The 26,978-nt window shown below is 41.4% G+C and overlaps 1 protein-coding gene and 2 long non-coding RNA genes across 5 annotated transcripts in view; 2 read left to right on the forward strand and 1 right to left on the reverse strand.

Moving 5' to 3' along the window:
* Positions 1 to 12,944, forward strand: part of LOC117942850 — a 24,626-nt gene extending 11,682 nt beyond the window's left edge. The window contains exon 3 of the long non-coding RNA XR_004656231.1: positions 12,786 to 12,944. This is a non-coding gene — a long non-coding RNA (uncharacterized LOC117942850). The remainder of the gene's footprint in view (positions 1 to 12,785) is intronic.
* Positions 12,945 to 16,228: 3,284 nt separating this feature from the next.
* The window catches only part of cldn19 (claudin 19), a 23,362-nt gene continuing 12,612 nt past the window's right edge, over positions 16,229 to 26,978 (reverse strand). Inside the window, exons 2-5 of one of the 2 annotated variants that reach the window (XM_034868534.1) lie at positions 25,869 to 26,033; positions 25,406 to 25,490; positions 23,046 to 23,192; positions 16,229 to 17,752 (exon numbers count right to left, since the gene is read on the reverse strand). In XM_034868534.1, coding sequence (XP_034724425.1) covers positions 17,716 to 17,752; positions 23,046 to 23,192; positions 25,406 to 25,490; positions 25,869 to 26,033 — 434 coding nt within the window. In that variant the 3' untranslated portion in view covers positions 16,229 to 17,715. The remainder of the gene's footprint in view (positions 17,753 to 23,045; positions 23,193 to 25,405; positions 25,491 to 25,868; positions 26,034 to 26,978) is intronic. The other variant, XM_034868533.1, reaches the window with a different exon arrangement.
* The window catches only part of LOC117942848, a 34,939-nt gene continuing 28,063 nt past the window's right edge, over positions 20,103 to 26,978 (forward strand). For both annotated transcript variants that reach the window (XR_004656228.1, XR_004656229.1), the window contains exon 1: positions 20,103 to 20,210. This is a non-coding gene — a long non-coding RNA (uncharacterized LOC117942848). The remainder of the gene's footprint in view (positions 20,211 to 26,978) is intronic.

Below are 26,978 nucleotides of genomic sequence, written 5' to 3' on the forward strand. Positions count from 1 at the left end.
CCCTCCAGAGAACGTTCTACCTCGTCTAGATCTGGCCTGACCTAGATCCAGTGTGGAAGCTATATTTCATTTCTCATCTGCCTGTGTTGTCAGTTAATAACCTGCAACCTGGAAGGAAACATTGCTCCACAGCAGATAGATAGCAGCAAATCACCGTCATGTGTGCTCAATGTGTCGCTGGGGATCATTATTTCTGATTGGGCTTTTCAAGTGTTTCAGCAGCCAGGAATAATGTCCAGGGAGACTTAATTTCCCCAACTAGATCCGTGTCTCGAACATGAAACGTTTACCTGGACACAAAATCCTTTTTTCATCAGCGAGGCGCCGCGGGGAATAAATGACATGTCTGTGACTCAGGGTTGATGCGATGGAAAGAGTATGATGAAGGGGATGATGAGCGGATATTCAAGATGATGGTGGGAGATCATCTGCGGGGAGAAAAGTGACATCCGTAACCTCCATAATCTTGTCTGTGGCGCAGCAGGGGGTGGGAATTCAACTGGCTCACTGAATAGACAGTTTAATCACCCAAGTAAAAATCACTTAACACGGCCCTGTACATCTGTCCTCAAAGGATGCGAAGGGAGAAGTGAGGTAACCCGACACTTCATTGTACCAACCACGCCTTCGCTCTATCCACTAGCAGTCTAACTACTTGAATGCCATCTGCTTGTTGGCTCAGTGGAGAGGGGTCAGAGCCGGGGCATCTAAGCAGCCAATTTCAGCACTTTCCTTCTCTCCAAGTACCAGTGCTCTTTCTCAGTCACATTACACACATACACTGGCAGGGTAACTGAAATCCGCTAATCATCACAGCAGGGTGCTCACTTTGAGAGCCAGGCACAGGAGGGATGAAGGCTGAATCTCACTTCCCTTAAAGGACAATTCTGGCGCAAAATGAACCTAGGGTCAACCGTTCTCCATGATATGTTTTCATGTGAAAGATTTTAAAGAGGTGACAGGTGACATCTTGGGAAAACAGTTCAACCACGAACACCGTGCAGCCAGTTACCAGTACCATGGCTCATGGTTAGTTGTTTGACTGGTCATGACTGTTGACCAAGATGGCGCCTGATTGAAACTTTCAATGCTTTAGTTTACATGTAGAGACCCTCATTATGCAAGTATGGAAGTGTGGTGCTATGTTGAGCCTTGTTCGGGGTATAGAAATAGAGATTTCTTTTTACTTTACCAGTGCCCCGACTACTAGCATCACATTAGATTAGCATGAAAACATATCCCAGAGAACAGTCAACTCTGAACCAATGTGTTATTAACCCCTAGGTTCATTTGGCACCGGATTAATTCTTTAAATTGCATCCACGTTTCCTTCACTTGCTTCCATTCCTCGCATGGATGTGACCTGAGCAAATCGTGTGAGGAGAGAGGACACTAGGAAATGGGTTGTCAGAGGGATGAGACGTCCTTTCCTCTGAAGCGTCACATGAACTCGTCAGCTGTATTAACGGAGCGGTATCGGCTTTCCGCTGCACGGCTTCCGGGAATCTGTGGATCCTCGCTCATAGCTCCTCGGAGATGCCTGCTCGATCGACGCACCTTGGGGAGGGAAAAAGAGCTTTGAAAAAGGCTTCACGAAGGAGGGCCAGAACATATTGCGGTTCAACCGAGGAGCGAGGAGCTATCATATCAGAGAAGTAAGATTCAGCCTGGGTCTCTTGAAAGGAAATGAGACAACAAGCCCGCCCCTGTGTTTTTCCCCCATCAGTCCCTGTTAAGAATGGCCGGATTTGAAGGGTCAATCAACCGTCGTCAGATCTTTTTTGAGCCTCTCCTCTTACATCGTGGTGTTGTGATGGCTGCTGTTTGAAACATGAACACAGAAAATGTTGAGCACATCAACATCTCATATTAACTCGCTCTGCCTCTGTGATGTGTGCATGAATGATTGTATGTGAATGCTGACTGTGTTTGTGTGTGTGTGTGTGTGTGTGTGTGTGTGTGTGTGTGTGTACACAGACAACTAGAGAGGAGGGCCAGCGGTGTGCTGCCCCCCCCGGGGCTCGGACCTGATCCAAGCAGAGTCTGTCAGTTTGTAGGTACACAAACAGCCAGCCAGTACACACACTGCACAGAACAGAGAGGGGGAGAGAGAGACACTGACACAGAGTGGGAGAAGGATGTTTGGGTAGAGCTGCAGAGATCAGAAAGCATCATTCTGTCTTAAATCAGGGTTATGTGGAGGCCAGGAAGCCTCGAGAACTACTCACTCACTCTCCTCAGTGTGAAATAGCAAGTTCAAAGGAAAGTAGTCTGAGTTAAAGTTGTTGGACCAACAGGAGAGAGTGATGACGGCAACCTGCTGCTTTATTACAGGTGTTTTTTTTTTTTTATTGCTAAACCACAGCAGGCACAACTGGAGTCACGTGTGCAAAACTCAAAGTACAGTCTGCACAGCAGCAGTTCACGTGGACCAAACACTAGTTCTTTTTTCATTGCTAGAATGCAGTTTTTTAAAACTCTACACACTTAGCCCATGACTTTAACCACAACCTGCACAACACTGTGTATCTACAGCACTTTGTTCAGATGCTAACACACTGCTGTCCAAAACCACACACTCAAAACAGAATAGATTTCAGTCTGGTGAACATGGTTATAATTATGGTTCTCTCTCTCTGCCTTTATTACATTATTATAAGTAGGTTGTGTTTTGCACATGTGAATTCAGTTGAGCCCACTGTTGTTTAGCAATCAGAAAAAAATGTGAAAAGACTACAACACCTTGGCCGACAATATTAGACTGTGATGTACCGGTGACCTGTTCTGCCTGTCAGGGTTTGGAGGATCACCGCTGAGATGTTAAACATTTTAAAGCATGGCTATTTTTTCTGAAATTCCTGATCCAGGTACCATCATTCTGATTAAGGAAACAAGTTAGTACTAGATGGCTATCCGAGATCAACCTCTGAAAGAATAAATCATGCTTTTTATTGTGAGGTCACTTCTGATGTCCCTTACATGCAACTCCTAAATTATTTTCATCGTCATATTTCTATCATTCCTCCCTTAATAAATATAAATCAATACCAGAGTGACTGGATTATGTGAGTTCCATTGAGCCACTATAAGTTACTGGTCCTACCAGACCAACTGGGCCATCCAGGACCGTGATGTGTGATAGTCTCGGACCATGGCTAGGGGTAGACATCGCCTATTCTGTGTTACCATGTTTGGTTCAGAAGATATGCTGCAAAATACTTTGGGTGGCTCTTATTTGATATTGCCTCGGCCCTTGCTTGAACTCTGATTTTTCAGAGGAAAGGAAGTCTCAGCCCTCTCAAAACACATTTCCTCTCTCTTTGCATGAATTGGACGGGAAGGAAGTGAAGGAAACAGCAATGCACGAACCTGTAATTTGGCCATGACGGAAAGTAAAATGGCCACTGTTTTTTGTGATAGCTCCATTTCTGAAAATGTTCAGCATCCCAAACCGTACAAGTGTACCAAGGGCCCATGCTTTTATAAAAAAATATATATAGTAGTATAGTTTTCACAGATGACCTGGACTAGATAAACTGATTTGACCTTTATAACAACCATAGCCAGTGCTGTATTCTGACACTGTATGTGCCGTTAAAGGTCCCATGGTATGAAAATAAGGCTTTTAACATTAAAAGGTGTTCCCCAACCTGCCTATGGTCCCCCAGTGGCTAGAAATGGTGATAGATGTGAACCAAGCCCTGGGTATCCTGCTCTGCCTTTGAGAAAATGAAAGCTCAGATGGGCTGATCTTATGACCTCATAAGGGGCAAGGTTGCCCCCACTTTTTCTGCTTTGCCTGCCCAGAGAATTTGGCCCAACCATGAGAGAGAGACGACATGGCTTTCATACAAGAAAAGTGGCAGTTGGTCAAGGCCACACCCCCAGCCTCCACCTCCCCCCCCCCCCTCTCCTCCTCAAAAGCTACAGACTCAGAAATGGCACATACTAAGGAAAGCTCATTGCAGGACCGGCTAGATACAGTATTAAGGGACCACTAAGGTCTATATAAAAGAGACTTCAGATACAGTATTAGGGGACCACTAAGGTCTATATAAAAGAGACTTCAGATACAGTATTAGGGGACCACTAAGGTCTATATAAAAGAGACTTCAGATACAGTATTAGGGACCACTAAGGTCTATATAAAAGAGACTTCAGATACAGTATTAGGGGACCACTAAGGTCTATATAAAAGCATCCAAAGAGCATCGTGTCATGGGACCTTTAATCTCTCTCCTACCCGTTCTTTTTGTTTGTATCTAGCCACTACTACCCCATCACACACTTAGAGAAACTACCAGAAGCTACAATGTCATTGCAGACGTGTCTTCAGCGGCAAGGCTGGCGCGTCAATACTGCCAAAATGACACACGCCGGCTTTGCTCAGACTCTTAAACGTAGCATTACATTCAGAGCGAGGCTAAAAGGTTGTTTAGATGAATTAAAGCATCAAGCATTCCTGACACGTAGCAGCTGACGGCTGTCTCTCTCAAAATAAAATAAAAGGAGGAAAAAAATAAGATAGGAACCAGAAGGTGGGGTGGGGGGAGAATAGAACACATCAATTGGCCAGGAAAATGGGAAAGTTTATCCCTTACGTCCCTGTCAGAATGAACAATTAAGATATCTAATATCATGTTTAAAGCTGTGGGGCAGGCAAACTGATAACAGCTCGATAAGGCCTCTCTCCTCGCTCATCCTCACACGCTAATTAGCTTCTTGCTTCCTTTTTTTGGAGGGGGGGTTATCTATTTAAAAAGCTTTGACGGAAGAGGCACCTGCATCAATCATAATTATTTTACTCATACTAAAATTAGCCAAAGAAAGGAGGAACACAGTCTCCTTCAAGCAACGCAGGAAGAACGAAGGGAAGCTGGTGTGAAGGAGAGAGAGATAGAGTGTGTCAGTGTGTGTGCGTGTGAGAGAGAGAAAGAGGGATGAGGTGAATCGATAAATATCACTCTGGCTGATTGGACCTAATTAGAGACATAGAGAGGCATTCTGGACGAGACTGGCTGGAATTGAGTTGGGCAAGTTGTCAGAGCCAATTAGGCCGCTGTATTATTGCAAAAGAGAGAAAACACACAGATTAGATTACGTTTTGCGTGTAATGTGTGTGTGTTTGTGTGCGGGTGTGTGTGCGCGTGTGTGTGCATTTCAGAGATGCTGCTTCCAGGGAAAACATGGCCAGGTGAGCGTAGCTGTTCTCCTGTGGTGTGATAAACTGATACAACAACAATGATAATCACTCACAGCTTATCACACGCACACGGGCACACATCAAACTTCACACACATTGACAAACACAATCACACAAAACTCCAGCTGTCAGCTGCTGGGCGTGCAGCTCTGGAGATCTCCCATACACACTTTTAACTGGATCTCTGACTTATCGTGGGTTCAACTGTGTTTGTATTTCTTGGTATGTGTGTGTGCATCTGCGCATGAATGCGTGCCAGCGTTTGATTCTGGTCATTGCGGCTAGATGTAATCACTTGTGTGCAGTTAATATAATGATGGAGTCCTCTGAGTCGACACTAACGCTACAAAAAACCTGAAGGAAGAAATGAAAAGCAGTCCTGAGTTCAGCCAACCTCGCAGTGGAAGCATCACTTAGAGTTTGGCAGCAGGTAAACATTACTTTATTTTCAATCTGTGTTGAGAAAGGCTTCGTCTGTTGTCCAGCATTACAATTGGAGGCACATTTAGACAATTATTTCCAAATCCTCGGGTTATTTTGGATAGCATGGGCACAGCTCTGGGTTCATTCATATCGGAGGGGGGGAAATTAGATGAGAGAAAATTAGTTGTCAGGGAAGTGTCAAAGCAGAGAATAGAAAAAAAGGCATGTGCAATCGTCTCTCAGTGGAAAGACTTCAAAGATCGGCAAGACAACAGAACAGATGCAGAGATGGCTTTCTTTATTTGTGATGCTGCCCAAGGCAACACAGCCACGAGCATCAGTGACACATCCCTGTGTGTTGTTGTGAAGAGTGGAGAACATGCTGGAGAAGTTTGAAGGACTTCCTTGTTTTAATCTTGTCTTAATCCCCTTATTCTTTGTTTTGTGGTGGCTGAAAGACTGTGTGTGTGTGTGTGTGTGTGTGTGTGATGTGTGTGTGTGTGTCACAGCATAAAGTCAGTAAGACTCACTCACTCAGCCCCAGTTGTTCTGTCTGGGGCAACAATTATTTTATCAGCTGGTCTCATCTATACATTAGCTCAGAGACACCGGTACGTCGTTAGCCAATTATGCTGCGGCTGCATTTGTTTAAATATGGTTCTCTCTCTCTCTGCCTATGTTACGTTAATGCCGCCAACCGGCCCCGTCATACAGCGCCTACCAAGAGCCTTGGTCTGTCCCAGGTTTCTTCCTAATAGGAGTTTTTCCTTGACTGTGCTGCGTTCACGGCTGCTACGCTATTTACTGGTGCGACGGCTGCACGCTAGCTGATGGCACTCAGCTGGAGCTGCACTGCTGCACACACACACACGTGGCATGCCTTACTCACCGTATCATTCACCAAACACACCCTCTCAATTTGGCGGTCTGTTTGAGCTGCAAATTTCCCCATCTGTGCCTGGTCAGTGGTGCTGCTACCTTGCTCCTGTGCCCCACCAGCACCCACATGTAGGCTACGTTCTGCTGTTAAAACACACAAACAATAACTGTTTGAAATGTGAGTTGTCTGACTGAAAATCTGTTCTCTCTGTTGCTGTCAGCTGTCGTTTCAGTGCAAATCGTCACAAATGGCAAAGTGAACCCTCCACCTTCACATCCCAGCCAGTCTTTGCAGAATCATCACCCACCACCACCACCAGTTTCATGACTCCATGGGGGGGGGGGGGGGGGGATTTTGTCTCGCTGCTGCTCAGAGCAAACGCCCCTCAGTTGCAAATTTTCCTGTAGAGTCAAAGCACCAAAGACTTTTCTACCAAGACTTACATTTCACAGAATCTCTTGTAATAAACATTCATATTTATGCACAAAACTTTCTTATTTTCTCAGGTGTGTGTGTGTCTGTGTGTGTGTCATCATGGCCAAAATGTGGTCCTGGAGACAGATAAAGAGAATTTGTGTGTGAGAATTTGTATGGTCGCAATTGTGTGTTTGTTTTTGTTGATTATCCTGTTGGGTTTGTTGCATTCTTATTTTTAATAATAATAATAATAATTAGAATCATAATAATAATGAATACTTTAATAGTTCCACATGGGGAAATGACTATTTACAATTTGTTATTCACACAGGCCTGAATTACACACACATGTACCTATACATGCACTAAATTGAGAGACGTCAAATGTCAGACCAAACCCCCCCATCTATTCATACTCTGTTTCAATGCATGTTTATGATTAGTCTCCCCTGATGTAGTACTTTGCCAGGTGTTTATATTTCTGTCCATCAGTCCGTCTGTGGAAGGACTTTCTCTCACTCTCCCACTCACTGGACGCAGATGTTAGCCGTGAGGAGAAGCCCCAGACCATGTGCTGTGCCGGCAGCGCCTGTGGAAATTGTTGTTTCTCTTTGCAAGACTCCGATCAAAGGGGATCGATTCTTCTGACCTTGTTCAAATCAAAGCCAGGGCGCGATGGTCCCGTGCAGATTAGCCTCAGCCTCCCATTCAGATGAGGCTTCACACACAATGCTAACCGTGGTAATGATGATGAGGAATCAATGGGTGATTACGAGCCTTTAAGCCATATTGTTAGGAGACGGAGTGGAAAAATGAGAGACGATTGGTACAGGACAAGCATAGAAAAAACAAAGCATGCACATGCATCCATGCAAATACGGTGATGCCACACAAACACCTGCTAATGTTAACACAAACACACAGTAGAACTGATCTTCATGCAAATACAAGGACAAAAACTGCCAATGTTCACAAGCACACACACAAGTTCCATTTTGTTCATGCAAACCACACAAACACACACACAGACACACACACAGTCACTGTGACTCTCTCTGTTCAACTCCATTACTAACGACTGGCTCAGCAGAAACTCTTGCAACCAAACCCCTCTATTTTCATTAAAGCACATTTATTTATAAGACCTGAACTAATCTTTTTAAATTCTAAAAAAAACAACATAACAAATCACTTTTATTATTGTGAACCCTATTAACGCTCAATATTAATATGCAGAGAGCTTTCTGGATTCAGTCTACATCACTGGAAGTAATTATGGATATGAGCTCTTTTTTTTTAAATTACCTAACAACTCCAGTCTTCCCAGGGAGGTGTTGCAGAAGGAAGTCAAACACTGCCCTCTTCAGGCAGCTGGCACTGATCCGGCCGGCCTTTTCCCTCCACAATAATCCATCTGAACATCTCAATATGGCTCGATTCTCTCGTCTGTCTCTCTGTCTTCCACACTCCCTCCATCCGTCCTTTCACTGGGATGCGTTTAAATCTTTCCCTTTTTATATTTTCGTCTCTTCTCAAATATCTCCTCACCACATCTGAGCAGTCTTAATGTAAATGACAGATGAGGGAGTTTGAAGAAGTTCATGAACAAACTTATCAGGTCCTACCCCCTTTCTCTGTTTTTATCGGTTAGTAAAATACAAAATGTTATGCTTTACTTATTTACACATCTTTACATACACCGCATATTTACCCACTTACAGCTCAGATAAACACGTGCATACACATAGACAAAGATGCATACGTACATGCCTACCCATTTGTTTTCATTCTTCTTTCTTTACCATCTATCTTCTTCGTGTCCGTCTATCTTTATAGCACATCAAATAATAACACATCCATACTAGACTGAGATGCCAAGCAACCATAAAGTCATTATGCAATTCCATCACTTTGAATCCTTTTCGGGTCCCTTTAATATTTTCATTTTTAATAGTCTCTTAACCCTTGTGTTGTCTTCCCGTCAACCGTGAAACACTATTATTGCTTTTTCCGACATTTTGGCACTTTTCCATTGTTGTGGGTGCTTTTTTAGATGTTTTTTTTCAAAGTTATTTGATATTTCTAATGGTGACATTTTCCGCTTATTTTGAAGGCCCATTTTTTGTGATAAAAAAACAGAAAACGGGTCAAATTTGACCCGAGGACAACATGACGGTTAAATGATTTGACATGGAGGGCGAAACTTCTCAAAGGACAAACAAAGAGAACAGCATCAAAAGTCATAGTGCAGTTATGAAGGCCATGTGTGGATAAATTCTTAATTTCAGCCCTTTGACAAACCCCACTAACACAGGCTTTACCCCCCACTTCATCTGGATATGATCAGGGGCGCAGACACACACTCCAATACACACTCTGAAGCTCTGCTTTTGCACCAAACTTCTCCCACGTTCCTTTTTTTTTTTTTTTTTAAGGAAATGAACATATTCCCTTTGAGAGTCAGTCCTTGAAATAAAACATTTTCTAAGAGGTAAGGTTCCACAGCGCTGTTCATTACCCTCGCGACAGCAGCAGGATTATTACTATGATTCTTTTTGCGAGATATTTAAAGAAAGGCTGTTTCACCACACAACGAGATCATTTTAACAGTTGAAGATTTTTTTCCTCATTAAAAGATAATGTAACTTCTTTGAAAACATTGCATTCAAATGTTTGAAGAGGACTGTGTCAAGTACAGTAACCATCTTAAAGTTTTAGATGTTGTCTGGGGACAAGAGATCTTTTTATATACATTTACGTTGTATAATATTAGACTGTTCTTTTCACTTTCTCTTAAGGTGAAAATGCCTTTTCTTGCGTTTGTAGGGCCACAGTGTCCTCTCTTGTCCATAAATCTTTATCCATCCACATGCAGCTAGGGTATACCTAATATGTAAAAACAATTATTCTCAATCTCACCCTTATAATGTATATTTTTTGTGTAAAAAGACAGCACATATTCATTTGTGCAATGTTTGTGTGAGGCAACTGTAAGGACATTTGAGGACCCGCTTCCATTTAATGCTTAAACGTCTACTTTTACTGCCTTTTCTACAGACATCTGTAACCTAGTTAGAAGTCCTTTTTTTGATTTTACAGTAAACAACATACAAAAAGCACATGAGATAGAATGCAATATAAAAGATGTAATGACACAACAGTTTATAAAGTGGTTTACAGTGAGGGTTAGGTTAGGTTAGGGTTAGGGTTCAACGTTTTTGGAAATATAATTTTTTTTTTAATGTGTACTCTTCATTGATACCCTTATGGGGAAATTACAATTTACATTCTACAGTTGTAGAGTGTAAATTGTAAATTGTACTTTACAGTTGTTATAACACAATACACACAGGTGTGAATACACATACATGCTCAGGTCCTACACATGCCCTAATGGAGAGTGTGCCAGAGCCCTAAGCACCTGAGGGGGTTCAGTGCCTTGCTCTAAAGTACCTTGGCAGTGCCCCAGAGGTGAACTGGCACCTCCCCAGCTACCAGTCCACACTTAGTACTTTGGTCCGAACGGGGACTTGAACCGACAACCCTCTGGTTCCCAACCCAACTCCCTACAGACTGTATGTTTATTCCGTGGTTTATTAGCTGTCTCCAGGACCACATTTTGGCCATGATGACAAACACACACACACCCACACGCATACAAGTTAAAAGCAAAACCATGTGTTAGGTGAGATGCTCACGCAACACATCAAGTGTGTAGCAGGCCTTAAACAGAGCAAGGCAGCTTCCAGTCTTTGTGCTGCTCTTATTTCCGGCCGTCCAACAAGTCTACCAAACCATGCGGGGATTTGGGCTTTTTGTTCTCTTCCCTCTAACAAGACCCACAGGAGCGTTACATAAAATTGTGCCCTAGCGGTGGCTGAAATACCTCATCTCTAAACCAGAGAACGTTGGTCGCGTTTTTGAACCTAAAGGGTTGGAGACTCGTCTTTAACAATGCAAAACAGTCATAGTTTGGTTACGTTTAGGCACCAAAACTACTTTAAGTTTAGAAAAAGATGCTAACAAGAGAGTTCTGTAATGTCAGTACAGTAAAATTGAACCTACTTAACAAAGTTTGTTCTCTGCTTGCTACAAGCTAGCAATCAAACACAACAAGGTTGTCAATTGAATGGTATGTTGAGCTAACGTGAGCAATCAAACAACCATAGATAGCTTAAACCGTTTAAATCTGGGCACGCAGACGACTCACATTAAGCAGTGACAGACCCATCCACCACCCCAACCTACCTCTTTTGGCGCTCTTATATTTCTTCAGCTTGCTTCCTGCTTTACTATTGTCATCATTACTACGTAAATATAGAAATATAGATCGAAAGTCGCTGCATGTATGAACAAGCGTTTTTCGGAGGACAGTCTCGTCTGTCTGTTTGTCCGTCTGAGGCTAGATATTGTTGCCGCGATAGCATTGCATCTGTACAAGATTTGGTCATAAAACTTCACAGTTGTGTAGATGAGATCAAAATAAAGTCCACGTTTAAACACAGGTGTGGTGTGACCAAGTGCGCCCAAAATAGAGGGGTAGGATGTAGCGTAGCTTCTAGCTTTGTTGTTATTTTGGTATTACAAGGGTACTAGTTTGTTGAGCGAATTGTTCCATCATCGGTGTGTTAGTCTGGGGAGGAGTCCTAGGGCAGAGTATTAATACGCGAGTGGCCGACAGGTCAATGAGTGAAGCTCATGTGTGCCAGATGTCTAACTGATCCGTGCTGCACTAGAGCCAGTGGATAACTCTTTGAGGGATTCGTACAACTTAATTCTACAACATTTCCTTAAGTAAAGGAGCTTCTTCCACCACTAGTGCTGACGAGGTATTAAGAGTGTACGGGTCATTAACTCCATTTAAAAGTCATTATTTAAAAAATGCTTGGCAAGTCCATCTGAGAATACAGCTGCTGGTCTTCGTCATGGAAACACAATCCTGTCTGGAAATCAGCTGCACTTGTTCAGCATTTACAAAGTCACTTCTGATATTTTCATGATGGAAGTTGTTAATTGTTCCACCTGCTGTCTAATGGATGGGCTGTTGAGTTCCTGGGACAAGCGCGCTGCTGCTAATCGCCCCTCAAAGTGGTCAGTGCTACTTAGACTATAGTCTGCAGTGCCATAAAAAGATCAAATACACTGGATTTAGCCGTTAAAGATGTCCGGGACGCCAGCTACCAGCGACAGTTGTTTAGCCGACAATAGGGGACTGTGAGCCGGCTACAGGCACCGCCAGATAATGGTCCCTTCAGGGGCCATGGTAGTTGAGTTTAGCCAGGAAAGGGAGCGAAACACACACACACACACACACACACACACACACACACACACACACACACACCCACACACACAAAACTTCTCATCTGCAATCACTGCTAATCCTTGAATGAAAAGAAGAGTGGAGTGACCACTAGGCTGCACTACTGTGTAGTCTATCTGACTGCAGTGATACACTGGTGGCTGAGCTCTTAGCGTCTGGTTGTCAGTGTGTACTGTCAATCAGTGCTTTGGATTTACAAGGAAGTGACATTATAATGTACACTTATGTACGTGTATGTATAAAAGTGTGTTTTCTGTTTTGCGAAAAATGTGAGGCTGACATTGTTCTTATAGTTGTGCCCATCTGGGCCAATGTTATGCTCTGTTATCAAGTTTTGATAAATGTATAATAGTTTTGAATTCAGTGTGTAAGAAATTGGCCAAAACTGTAACTTGTTCTGTTCTGCAACATTAACTATGTGTTCAAAACAGCTGTCCCTACCCGACGTGAGTCGAGCAGATGTGAGGTGCACATGCGTCACTTTGTGACAATGACAGATTTCACGAAGATCTGTTTTGCTGTAGCCACAGCATCACCAGATGCATTACATAGCAGTAATTTATTATTTAGCGTAAGGCTTGACATTTTCACAGCATGATCCCTGATGTCTGATATAGATTAGAAGTTGAAGTAGCCCACAAGAACATGCTAACGAGAGACTTCTGTAATGTCAATGCAATTAAATTGGACCAACATGACGAAGTTTGTTCGCCGCTGGCTACAAGTTAGCATCAAACACAACAAAGGTTGTCACTTAAATGGCGTTTTGAGCTAACTTTGGTAATCACACAATCATAGATAGCTGAAACCTCTGCCGGGCCCTTGGCGTTAGGCCGTAAATCGTAGTTGAAACCAACTCACATCTAGACCGGACTCACATCAGGTAGTGACAACAGCGGCCGTGACGTTACAGACAATAGTTACATGATAAAAAATGCAGTGGTTGAAGTGTTGCAGTCATGTTTAATACAGCCACCCTGCGGCAGTACAATATGTTGCTTAAGGAGTCTTTGGAAGTTGCCTTATTCTGTCTTTAGGAATGACGATGTGTTGGTGCCTCAGCTCCTCACTCAAAAAAATTAAAAAAACAACAACTCCTTAATCAAATCCAGCCAGAAGCAGTTTGTTTGGTTTGTGGTTTCTGCACAGTGGGTGACAACTTCAGATTCATATCATTCTCTGTTTCAAACACATTTCCACACAATTTAGTCATTTAAAACTTCATGCAACAATAGTTGTTACACTGAACTTCTGACTTGCATCTGTATTTTGGTTAAATGTCTCTCAGGTGGGTGTGGTGCAGCTGGCTGCTGTGGAAGGGAGGGGACACTTACAACAACAGATACAGTCGGTCGTCTGAGCCATACGGCGATACGACCAAGGAGGTACCCCTCTCTTCTCTAAGCCTAGCCCCCATGGCGCCATTTTAATGTCACAAAGCACTCACCTGCCGTTAGCATTCTAATGACTCCCATTCATTATGACGTCACTTTAACAGCAAATAACTTCACATCTGAAGCGTTTAAAGACTCTTTTTGCATTTAAAGACTCTTTTTGTCTGTTTGTTTCCGCGTGAGAGGAGGAGAGGAAATCACATGTGGGAAGTTTCCATGCCATTAAGGCATATCTAAACTAAGAAATAATGTGCTTACTTTATTATTTCTCTATCTTTCTCTCTAACAGGTGACTCTGGGTCTGAGGAGGGATGACGTTTGAGTTTGGGCTCTCCTCCTTGTTATTGGTGGGAAGTGTGTTCTGCTCCCTCACCTCAGCTGTACTGGCAATCAGGAGTGTGTATCACATCACTGACTATGTTTGCATGCACACAGTATTCATATGTAAACATATATATTTTTTCCTTTATTTCGAAAAAGGCAAAATTTCGACAAAGCTGTTTACGTTGCTGATGAAACTGCAGTAAAAACCCTGATTGAGACACATATTCCGAATACTGATGTTCGGAATAATAGTGGAATATTAGCATGCACGTAAACATACTCAGTGATGGCATCGTGACGCAACCGAGACTCGTCAGCAAGCCCAAACCAAAACTGCCATGTCACCACAGTCTTCTTCAAAATAAGTTTCCCACATTTAAAGCTTTTCAGTTAAGTTGTTAAAGTGCTGATGTCTGCTCTCATTTCCCTCCTCAGTATGAATGGGTTTCACTTTGAAAACATGTTACTTCATTGTAATGATGTTTACAGTCAGGACTGAAGGAGATAGTTTCCAGTCTCACATTCCTAAATTACCACAATGTGCAAATCCCAATGATGAAGACACATCATGCGTGAAAGTGCTAAAAGTGCTGTAGGAAAACACATTCCTGTGTTGACTACATGTACAACGATTTGGTTTTGGCTGCAAGCTTCGGTTCATCGGGTGCGTTAGGTAAGTGCAGCGCTGCTCTGTGCTCATACATAAACATAAAGTGTGTGAATAGATGAATACCTCACATGAGTAAAGTGTTATCTTGTGACAAAAATATTTTTCACACAGCTTGAGGGATGTGAGTTTTATGAATGTGGTATAAGTCACAGTTGTTGTGAAATGCTTTTGTGTAGTGTGCATACATTTGGAGCAAATCCCACTGCAGAAAAATTTGTTTTTTTTGCATGATAGTTTTAAATGGTGTCAACAGTACACGTCCGTGTTGTTGAACAGACTGTATAGTCAGAGGTAGTGTAGGAGCATCCGTACATGTCAGGTGCATGTGAGATTTCACGTCCATACTCTGTTCCCACCACTGGTGTCTTCAGTGTGCATTTTTCTCAAACTGCCTCATATCTCTGTATACAAACTCATGGGCTGTCTCTGTCTGTTCGGTTAAAAAATCAATATAAAGTCCGTCAAATCATCCACATGTTCAAGATCTTCCCATATTATTTTATGCTTGTGTAATTGTCTTTTTTTCTATTATTACAATACTCAAATGTCCATATGTATAAAGTTTGGTGGTAGTCATCAATCCTTTCTTTCCATCCTTGCCATGACTCTAATGTCAAAACTTTTTGTTTTATATTTCAAAAAGTCAGTGTCTGGCTGCCCTTTAAATATTGAGTTGACTGAATTTGAGAAGACAAGTTGAGTTAGTCAATGTAATGATTCATAACAACTAAACTGTTCTAGTTAAACAAACTTAAATATGTATGACTGTGTTGATTCAGTTGTATCTAATGCTTTAGTTCACACACTGAGCCACGCACCAGACTCCATTTAAATGAACAGTAATTTTATCAATGTAAAACACACTTCATTCAAAGTTGACAAAAACTAAATAAAATGCTGTCTTGGTTTGTCTTTTCCCAGTTCCAACAATCACCACTCTTGTTTGGTTAAAATAAACACTTTAATGAATCCATTTACATGTGGAAAAATGCAGGTTCTATACACCCTGTATGTTTTTTGTTTTGTTTTGTTTTTAATGAAGTTTTATGGGTTTTGGGATGGTGATTTTGGAGCGGCTTAATGTTAAACAATATGACTTTACTCTTTAACAAAAAGTATATTTCTGTAGGGTCCTTATACAGAAGGTTGTTGACATGTAAAACAATGATCTGAGCCAGTCAGTTAAAAAAAATAAAAAAACTTTTAGTGGACTGAAATTGTCAATACATATTTGGCGTGTAGGATTACATTGCAGCCCGGTGGGCAGGTGTCGGTTCCAGCGTTCCTGCTGGAAGAATGTTGTTCACATTAGACACTTAGACACCAATGCACGTGAAAAACAGGGTCCAAGTTGAAAGAAATGACCCTTTAATTCCAAGCTTGTGATTTAACAAAAAACATTTGAGCCTTTTTAACTTTGTGAGTGCACCTTTGAGAATGTGCCACAGCCCAGTGGAGCAGAAGTGGAATTCCACATCTGCAATTATTGAACAACAGGGTGCAAAAGAAGTATTTGAGCTGAAACAGAGGAACGACTGGGGGGGGGGGGTGAAAAGTTAGGTAACAACTAATGAAGCACTGACTCATAACAAAATCCATTTTTATGTCTCTGTTTACTTTATTCTAAAAGAAACAGACAGGGGTATACTGTAAATGAGATGGTACACAACATTGAGGAGGTAAATATTAGAGAAAGGAATGGCATGGTAAATAAATGCAGGCATCAGAGGGGCATTTGAACACTCAAAAACTGGTGTTCCTTAGTAGGCTACAGGAGACAACACACAGCACAGTACATCCTTTAAAGTCAATAACACAATGACTCTGTCATTCACACAAAATCATATTGGCACTTGAAACAAAATGTTGAATGTACTGGGTATATCCTCAATCCAGGCTACTTGGAAACAGGCACGCAGTTTATTACAGACAGTGGCATAAGGCACAATGCTGAAGATCTATCGTATGTATGTCTATGTTGTTTTTACAAGTGGTACTGTAGAGTAGCTTCACATTCATTTTCAGAAATCCAACAATAGAAAAAAAAGGCACACAAAACTGCTGGCAGAGGAACTACATTTATGGACATACATCCCTCCGATGGAATGGGACACTATAAAGAATCCATGAAGTCAAAAACATGCATGTGCACAAACACGTGTTATAAGGCACTGTAGTAAAACATTATATATGTAATAAAAAAGAAGAAAAAAAGGATGAAATAGGTGGTATATACACCCGGGCATTTTAACATGTTACATAAAACATACCCTGAATGTCTCTCCCAAAGTCAACAAAACAGACAAGACATGGATGTCATCTTTCTCAATCCTTCTGAAGCAACTTCTTCATTAAACCTTCGAAACCCATTCATTTTACTTCAACAAAGACTCTAATTTATGTTGCTGCAATATGCTTGAAAGGTTGCTGTTCATAAATTCTTTCTTTAATGGTGTCTGTTTGTTTTGAGTTCCTCAGTGAGAGAGTTTTGTCTGGTGACAGAATCTAAACCATGGTAAGGCCAGAAGACTCTCCCAAACTACAAGTACTGCTCCCTTTTCTCTGGTGGGGTACTTTTAACATTTGGTCTGAAATTCAAAAGGAAAAAAAAAGACACAGTCAAAGTTCAGTCACAGCGCACAAAGTAAACCCAAAAGACACATTTACAAAAACACCCAGAGGTCATAGGATATAAGTGAAATCATAAATCAGCGCAATAAAACCACAAAGGGTTTTCAAAGCTTTGTTAACTTTCGGCCAGTAATGGGACAGAGGAGGGTGTGGGAGGTGGAGCGGAGGGTTGACAGGCTGAAATGGAGGAGGACTCCTTATTTCTTAAATAGAAGGTCTGATCACAAATCCTTTAAGAGTCCATATTTACAGAAAAAGCTCAGAAGGTAGGGAAAAAATGGGCGAAGACAACGCATCTTGGTTCCAATTTAAACTGATAAGGTGCAGATGTAAAAGAAAACAGATATTTTACTACAACAGGTCCAAACTCTAGGGTCTAAGAGATAACCTGGGACGGGGGGGGGGGAGAGACAGTGGTTGGACAGTCCTCGATAAAAAGGCGGGGGCTGATCAGTCAGGGAAACTAGTTTCACTCAACAACTCTGCCCTGAATTAGAGGAGAGAAGAAGACAGTCGGAGAAGAAAAGGATTAGAGGACAGGAGGGGAAAGAAGAGACACATCAAGATTCTCACAACAGCTGTGATGGGTTAGAAAGAAAGCTTGATTGTAAAGATGTGAGCAAAAAGGATAGAAAGTTAGTGAGTATGTTTACATGCACCTTAATATTTCACTATCATTGTGGAATATGATGATATTCCAAATTTGAATCAGGTTATGTAAACACAGGTTATGATAATACGAATCATGCCTTTTTCAGAAGATACCATTTTCAGATTAAGATGCCGGTATTATTTAGGTTTTAGAAGGAATTTTTGGACATGTAGCCTATAGAGCACAATCAGAATATGCGTCTCAATCAGGGTGTTTGATCTCAGTTTGTGACGGTTTACGGCTAACGGTCAGTTCTGTGCGTTGCTATGGTTGTTGCCTGGTTGGAAGGAGAAACACAGCTACTTTTATATATTATGAAAGACACAAACATCTCAACACCGATGTTTTCAAGAAGGTTTCGCACGGTCGAACAAGTTCACCCCAAAGGACACTGTTCTCAAAATTCCTATTTTTCACGGCTCCACGTAAACAGGAATCTTGGAATATTCACTTTCATTAGCCATGTTAACAGCTTAGTCGGAATAGGGGCAAAAACCGGAATAATAGGCGAATATAAACATGGTCATTAAGAAAGATCATAGCAGCTGATGCCACATGTCAGCTATTCAGTAATCTACAGTTTAAAGAGATTACATATATCAGATAAATATGACTAATTATGGACTAACTGATAAACATTAAGTTACGTTTATCTGGCTGTAGTCTGCATGAGTTAGCTGCTTGTTTATGAGCTATATTTTAAGGAATTGATATTTTGGAAAATACACTTGCTGGCCATCTTGCTGAGAGTTAGATGTCAAGATCGAGATCTTCTCATCTAAGCCAACAAGCTTACTTCCAAAAATGTCAATTAATAACTTTAAATGTATATTATCTATTCTTTGGACCTAGCTTTACAGGTAGTTTTTTTCAGAATTGTTGTTGAGCAATCTCTATTCAAAGCACAGCTGCTTAGGACAGACCAGTGGCCCCCCTTTTTATTTTAAGGACGCAAGGAAGTCCCTATAGACCTCCAAGACCCTAACCTGACAATAACAGAGCACTCCACAAACAAGTGTCTACCAAGAAGGGAGGCCATATGATTGGGAAATGGGGGGACTGGGGGGACTGGGAGCAATTCTGTGAGAGGTTAATGGTTTTATTATCCGGAACAGCGCTTTTGAAAATCCAAATGAAGGCAAATGGATGTGGGAGCATTAAGAGGGAACTCAAGAGCCAATTTAGCCAACTGTTGGCTTTTACAGGCTCTAACGTGGGGTACGTTTTCAAAATGCTGCAGATGTCTATTGTAATTCATCCTCGTGGAGTGGTCAGTGGTTTGCTAAACACAAATAGTTCTACTGCGTCAAAGTTAAATATACATTGTTTATAATAGACATTGTTAAACAACTGTTTAACCCTTGTGTTGTCTTTCCGTCAAATTTGAACATCAACACTTTAATTGACGCTTTTTAATTGATGTTTTTTTTTAAATTTCTCATGGTTTCTCACTTTTTTAACACTTTTTTGGACATTTTCAACACTTCGTAACACTTACTTATTAACTTTAGTTTTTACAGTTACTTATGGAAGTTATGGTCAATAAACCCCATTTATAGGAAATTAAACCTAATGTTTGAGTTAGAAAAGAAGAAATTAGGAATTATTTAGACTTAAATTAAAGGAACGGATGTTGATGGATAACCACAGACTGGAATATGTCAACTTTTAATCAATACTATTTATAAAACCACTTAGATTTGTGTTTGCAAATGCTATAAAATCTGACTAAGACGCCCCTAAATTAATGAAAGTAGAGATTTGTTACTTGCCAAAAGCACATGTATTAGTTAAGATCTTAGACACTGGTTTGGTTATTGGCTACAAGAGATGGAGTGTATGAATCTGACATGATGATTAGGAAATGGAGGATGATGATGGGTGTCTATGACAGCATCCACTTTCTCTTGGGCTACATCTAAACTATTACATTTTCATCTTAAAGAAGCGTTTTGAGATAAAAAACAAAAAAACAAATCTCCCTCATTACAACAGTTTTAGCTCCGCTTACAGAAGTAATCTCTGCCCATTTTAAAACGTCGGACAATGCCCATCACATGACCATTTACACACACTGGGCATGTGTGTGCCGGTGTAAACAGGAAGCAGATTGTCTGACGTTACTCTGCGGTTGAAAGTGGATGTATAAATTGGAAACACCTTGGATAAAAAACAACTGTGGCAAAAACAAAGAACAGGGATTTATTAGCTTAGACCAACGACGCTGTGGTACTGAAAGGTATGTAAGCCTACCTAACCGATGAGACTGACTGACGCTGCGTCTTTTCCAAATGTTTCACAACACTTTCAATACAAAACAACCCCAGACTTTCCAAACCAAAACAGGGAGTTTTAGGGACTTGAGAACGCCAGAGAAGTGTGGACGAGAGGCATGAAAGTAGCAAAAGATATTCGTTTTTTAAACCAAAACAGTAGTGTAGATGTAGCATTAGTGGAGAGTAAAATGGTGATATGATCATTAACATTCATTCATACTCAGCAGACACCTTTTTACTAAAAATTCACCTCCAATAATGCAGTTCAGATTGGGTCTTCATGCGCAGCCCTCATCAAGCGGCTGTTGTGTAAAACAGGACTATATAAGAACTAGCTTCATTTAAAGTCAGGACGTTCTACAGCTGTTACAAAATGGCTGCCTGAGGCCTTAATTACACAGGAGAATGAACACACCTGCTTCTTTATTGTCATTTTGGTTAGTTTAATCACACACAAGCTGTCTTCAACAGGCCGTCAACTGAGAACATGCCGTTCTCCTGGAATTTTTTAATCCAGGGGGACATTACAGTCAATTAAAAACTACACTTGGTGGATATTTTGTATGCTGATTACTGCGTTATTTTGATTCAGGGAGGGGGACCTCTTTATTTCTGAACTTCTGGCTATGGGCCTGGTCTCCGTGACCAACATAATTTGTTTTGGAATGGGCTCGTAACCCTTCTCATCAAGCATAATTAGGTAGTTCATAGATAAGTGAAGTCCCTCCCCTTGCGGTGGACCACCATAGGGCCCTTTTTGGAAGAAGTATGTATGGTAGGGAATGGGGAGAGAGACAAATAACTATATGATCCTGTTTGAATTGATTTATGAATTACACTGTGTTTGTCAATTTAAAAGATCATTTTGCAAGTGAAGAAAGTCTCAGTTTGATGTAAAACTGTTAAAGAACAAGACTTTGAAAATGCGTAATTAGGAGGATTACCCACTTTAAAGTCACATAGGTGACGTCTAGATGAAGCTCCGATGTCTGTGTGTTGCGCACTGGAATGTGAAGTTACTACAAGCATCGAGCAAGAAGACATAAATTGTGGGAGACGCGATGTGTAGTTGACTGAGCGGTTTCACTCAAAACTAAGTTGTACTACAACAAACCTACAGCAAACTTTGACTTTCTTGTCTTGCAAAATTATCTTTTAAACTGACAAACATCAGATGGCTCAACTCAAACAAAAATGTATTAATCTCACCTCATTGTATTCACTATCGTACATATTTTCTCCGAAATAAGTCCACATGAATATTTTATCTTGCACATTTTATGAATGTTATTTTTTTTGCTCAGAGTTAAGTACTAGTTGTAAGTGCCGGCACTTCTGTTTTTTGTTTACATGAGTGGACTTCTGTTTTATGTGTTCGATAGGTACAAAAACCTGAGTAACTGTGTGTCTGTGTAAACACACAGTTTGCTTAAAGGAGAATTCCAGTCAATTTCAAGACGTTGCTCTGTTGTTTGTAAATGTGGAGGTCTGTCAGTAGAGAGAAAAACTAAACCAATCGGTGCTGCCTACACAGTGTTATCCTCCTGCTAGAGTTAGCACTTAACAGGCTTGAACAGGGCAAGTTTTAAATGTGTTTTTAGCCTCAAAACATGTCTTTAAAAGTGCCTAACCATGTGCAGTGATTCCTTCTGAGTGAACAGAGCAAATTGGACTGCAGCACATGTGACAGAAAGGCGTGTGTTTTAATGTGGACTTCACCAGAAAACAGGAAATAAACAGTGGTATGTGCACTGGCTGAATTAACACAACTTTTATGCCTTTCAGGCACATCTACTGTCAAATTCGCTGTGTTCACATAGAAGGAATCACTGCACATGGGTAGGCACTTGTAATGAAATTTTGAGCATTTTTTGTTGCTAAAAACACGTTTAAAACTTGCCCTGTTTGAGACTGTTGGATGCTAACTCTAGCAGGAGGATAACACGATGTAGGCAGCACCGATTGGTTTCATTTTTCTTTCTACTGACAGCACTCCACATTTACAAACAACAGAGCTACGTGTTGAAATTAACTGGAATTCCCCTTTAACAATAAGAAAACAGCACTGAAAATGTTCTTGTTAACATGGAAATGTTCTCTGTTAACCTGCTGTTGTGCTAACAGTTTGTGCTAACTGACCTGTTTTTCTGGATGACATTGTACAAGCCAACCTCTGTTTTTCCTACAACAGCATGGTAACCTTTCCAAACTTTTGTACAGTAAATTTGGGGCTCTATCCTGACACAACATAACTGCACCAGTGGAGTGTGAATACACAAAACAATATGAATGCAAAACACAGACGCAGCTCCAATCAGGAAGCAAAGGACATGCCAATAAAAGTTCAGAAAGTTTTGCTCTACCGTCATGTTTAGATCCATGTCAGTTCTCTCTGCGTATCTGCTGTGGTACACCTTTCCAAGTTGTCATGTGTTTCCCTTTTTCTTTTTCTATTTCTATTAGTGGATGACGCAGAGTGAGTAGTTTTGATCTTTAATGGTCCGATTTCAAGCAGCTGCTAATTTCCAATAGATCAAATACTGACATGGAGGAATAGAAAACTTTTATCTATATCAGTAAACTGGATGACTGACAACACATACATCCTACAAGTGGATGTGCTAGTGTGTGATACTGTATGAGTAGCTGTGTGTGTGTGTGTGTGTGTGTGTGTGTGTGTGTGTGTGATACTGCATGAGTAGCTGTGTGTGTGTGTGTGTGTGTGTGTGTGTGTGCCACATGATAGTCTTTCTGTTTTTTGTTTTGGGTATGATTTGAGGAAAAAGGTGGGTGGGTGTCCAATGCTCTCTGTTTGGGTGGCTGCTGAAAGGGGGGGTGGGGTTTACACGTACTCCCTGGCTGTGGAAGGCTGTGATTGGCGGTAATATTGCTGCCCTCGCACGTCTTCCTTAGAACAGGAGCAGCACAGCAAGGAACCGCCCAGAACCGTCAGACTGGCCGCCGCCCAGCCCACAAACAGGGCCGAGCCAAACTCATACCTGTGCAAGAGAGAGAGGAAAAGGTTGGACAGAGGACAGAGGATACAGTATGGCTGTGACTCACTCAGTTCCTTCAAGATGTTTAGCTCGTTACTCGTTAGAAGTCCAAAATAAGACTTGCGGAAAGTACTTTAACACAAAGAAACATCCATGAATGTCAAACAAAGTAGAGAAGAAATATGAATCTAAAGAATCTTTTGTCTCAAAACCTCATTAACACCTGATGTGAGAGTGTGATACGTACTGCCTGTCTCAAGATCTTGACACACGCCCTTATATTCAATCCAATTCAATTTTATTTATAGTCCCAAATCATAAGTTATCTCAAGACACTTTACAGATACGCCTAAATATACTACACGCCAAAAATGGCAGCTTTTGACGAAAATATGTATTGTGTTATAATCCTGGTTGGTTCTTTTGGTGAATGATTGTAGAGATTTACTAAGAATTTGTGCACGGCTTATACTCTAACTAGGAGGTTGTAGGACCGACTGGTCAGATTATTGTGGACAAAGTGCATACAGCGATACACTGGTAAGAGCAAATGATGTTTAACCACTTATCCAGATAATTTTAATAGCTGACATTACTGTATTGTGTCAATAGTTAACTTCCCTTAATATTGTATGTGGCGTTTTCTTTTGCAAGGTGCAAATGTTCCACTTAAACAAGTTCCTTCCTGAGACTATTTTGCAGAGGCACCGGCGCTGCGTCCGGAGCTTAGCACCACCCAAAATTGTTGGATCATGTAAAGAAGCTAGCAACATTTGCCCGATGCTTCAAAACAGTCCCATACAAAGTATTCTGTAAAATGCCTTTTAATCAGCCAATATAAATAATGACAGAATTTAAAGGGCACACACAGTAAATGCTGAATAAAATCTGTCACATTTACCATCAAGACTTAAGACTCCCACACTTGACAACCCAACATAATAAATTCCCTTTCTTCCTTATATCTGAGAGCACTTGATCGACATTCTTATTTAGAGTGGTGAACTACTAGAGAGAATTTAACATCTTATCTCAGTCCAAGTTGAGTTTGTCAGCAGTTCTTTGTACTCGTTTGAACCAAAAAATCTGTGAATCGACACCTGGACCAAGAGACGTGATTAAGTCACTCCTGTTTGAGCCTCTTTACACTGACTCTCAGTATGTTTTAGACCACCCGGTCTCACGCCAGTTTTTGAAATGGTAAAGTTATTTTGATTCATTGATTTATAAATAAATAGGTCTCGATTTTCTCGTTTATTTCATGTACAGGTCACGGTCTTCGAATGTGACCATTTCACGAACTGCCATGCAAATCTTGAAATGAAACGCAACACGCGGGACGGTGACAAGAACTCGGACCAGACCCGCCCTACGTGGGACGTGATCCCGGGATGGTTGTGGTTAGGAAGAGAATACCGCAGAAACAAACTGCATTAGCAGGACCCAATCCCCGGTCTACAGGACCCTGACCAACCTCCCTGCACCGCTTTTCAATACAACTCGCTACCATAATCACAAAATAGGCTTTCCGTTATTTGAGCTTGAACCTTGTTGCACTTTTTATCCTTTAAAATAGCTTTTTTCTTTTCTCACCTACACTGTACAGGTTTTTATACACCAAATAGTTTTTATTCAAGTTTTTAAAACCTGATGTTTTCGTGACTGGCTTGTTTTATTGTTTTGTGAAGCTCTTTGTAACGTGGAGTTTGAAAAGTGCATTTAAAAAAAGATGCAGTGGAAAGATTATTATATTATGCAACGTTGAGGTACTTTACATGAGCATTTACTTTCTACTTGTAGTCCGATACATTTCAGTTAGTAATATTGTACTTTTTACTCCCCTATATTGATCTGACATCTTTAGTCACTTGTTACTTTCCAAATTAAGATTTTCGCACACAAAACACAAGAAGTGTATAAAATACAATGTTTTTCTATAAATGAAACTACCCAACAACACAACAACCTAAAAGTCCAGATGAAATGATTAGCCCATTAAACACACAACTGTTTGGATCGTTTCCAGATTCTAAAGTTTGAGGATTTTTTTTTTTAATACTTTAAATGCATCCTGCTGATATTTACATACTTTTACTTATGTAACATTTTCAATGCAGCTTTTACTTGTAACAGAGTATTATATACAATGTGGTATTAGAACTCTTACTTAAGTAAAGGCTCTGAATACTTCTTCTACCACTGAATGTTTTACACACCTGGCGTTGGGCGGTGTATTTGGGTTGAAGAACTGATAGGACACCTGGGTGGCATACCAGGACACAGACACCAGTGTACACAGACCTGTGGAGGGGGAAAAGATTGATATGAGAGCATTAGTTCTCTGTCTCAGTTTCTGTAAGCTCAGCAAGCATTCAGTGTAGCTCCAACAACAACAATAAACACACAAATGAATTGAGGAATTTTTTCTAATTTTCTCCCCTGGGCTTGTGGTTTATGTCTGAGGTCAGCAACTAATGCCTGGAAAATGACCACTTCCTGTTTACAGCAGGGACTCTAATTACAGAGAGAAGATCCTTGGTGCGAGATATAAAGCTAGAAAAATACCAAAGCCACTCTTGCTTAATGCACTGGCCGCGGGAGATACGGCAGCATATTATTATTATTATTATTATTATTATTATTATACAAAGTGTATACAGAACACAGCAGAAATCCCACCTGCGAGCAGGAACAGAGCTCCTCCGGTGACAGCGATGCGGGTCTTGCTGACCGGGTTGTTGTCTCCCACCTTAGTGCACTTCATGCCCACCACGCTGACGATGATGCCGATAAAGCCCAGCAGTACTGACACCACCATAAGGGCCCGACATGTCTGGATGTGGACTAGATAAAGGAAAGGTAAGGAAAGGAAAGGAGGAGACAGGGATTGCAGAGAGGGAGCACAGAATGTTAAGTGGTGATTCCAGAAGAAATGGAAGAAAGGGAAGGAGAAAGAGTGGAGGGAAGAAAGTGGTGAGGAGAATAGAATCTTTTGGTCCGTCTCTTGGAATAAAACACACATTTTTGGACAGTAAAGTGATGGTTATGAAGGAATGAAGCTACACACGTCATGCAGGATTGACGGGAGACCACATGCATTTCTGACAGAACACTCATGAGGGCGCTTTTAATTCCAGCTTTTTCATTTCTAGAGGTGACTTTCTTGGCCAAGATCTGGGACTATAGAATTAAAATGGATAGAAAGGTCATTGAAATATTTGCCAGGGTCATTACAAAGACCTTCCTCCACCGTGCTGCAGAGGAGGGTCCGGCTGGTCCACTCAGCATTCTGGGATGGGAGGATACCGTGCTCTGGTTTGAAGTTATTTTCAAGCCAATCACAATCATTACGGAGGGTGCCAAGCACCGGCAGCAGCTGCTGCTGCAAAATAACTTCAGGAACCATCTTGTTTTGGTGGAACGTGTGTGGCCTACATTCAAAAGTTGTTCTGAATGTCAAAAGCTCTGATTGGACAGATAGTCTAGCTAGCTGTGTGGATTTACCCTCAAGAAATCTGAGGAGCAGGTAACCATAGTCCTCAGAAATCCACCGGGGTTTAAAACCCCCAAAACCAGAAGGTAACAGACATCCGGCCAAAAAGAGTGAAGTCCGACGGAATTTCTCGGAATTCAGTCAAGCCAACCAGCCAGCCAGCCAACCAGCCAGCCAGCCAGCCAACCAGCCAGCCAGCCAACCAGCCAGCCAGCCAACCAGCCAGCCAGCCAGCCAGCCAACCAGCCAACCAGCCAGCCAGCCAGCCAGCCAGCCAACCAGCCAGCCAACCAGCC

Source organism: Etheostoma cragini, chromosome 4 (assembly GCF_013103735.1).
Source record: "Etheostoma cragini isolate CJK2018 chromosome 4, CSU_Ecrag_1.0, whole genome shotgun sequence".
NCBI lineage: Eukaryota > Metazoa > Chordata > Actinopteri > Perciformes > Percidae > Etheostoma > Etheostoma cragini.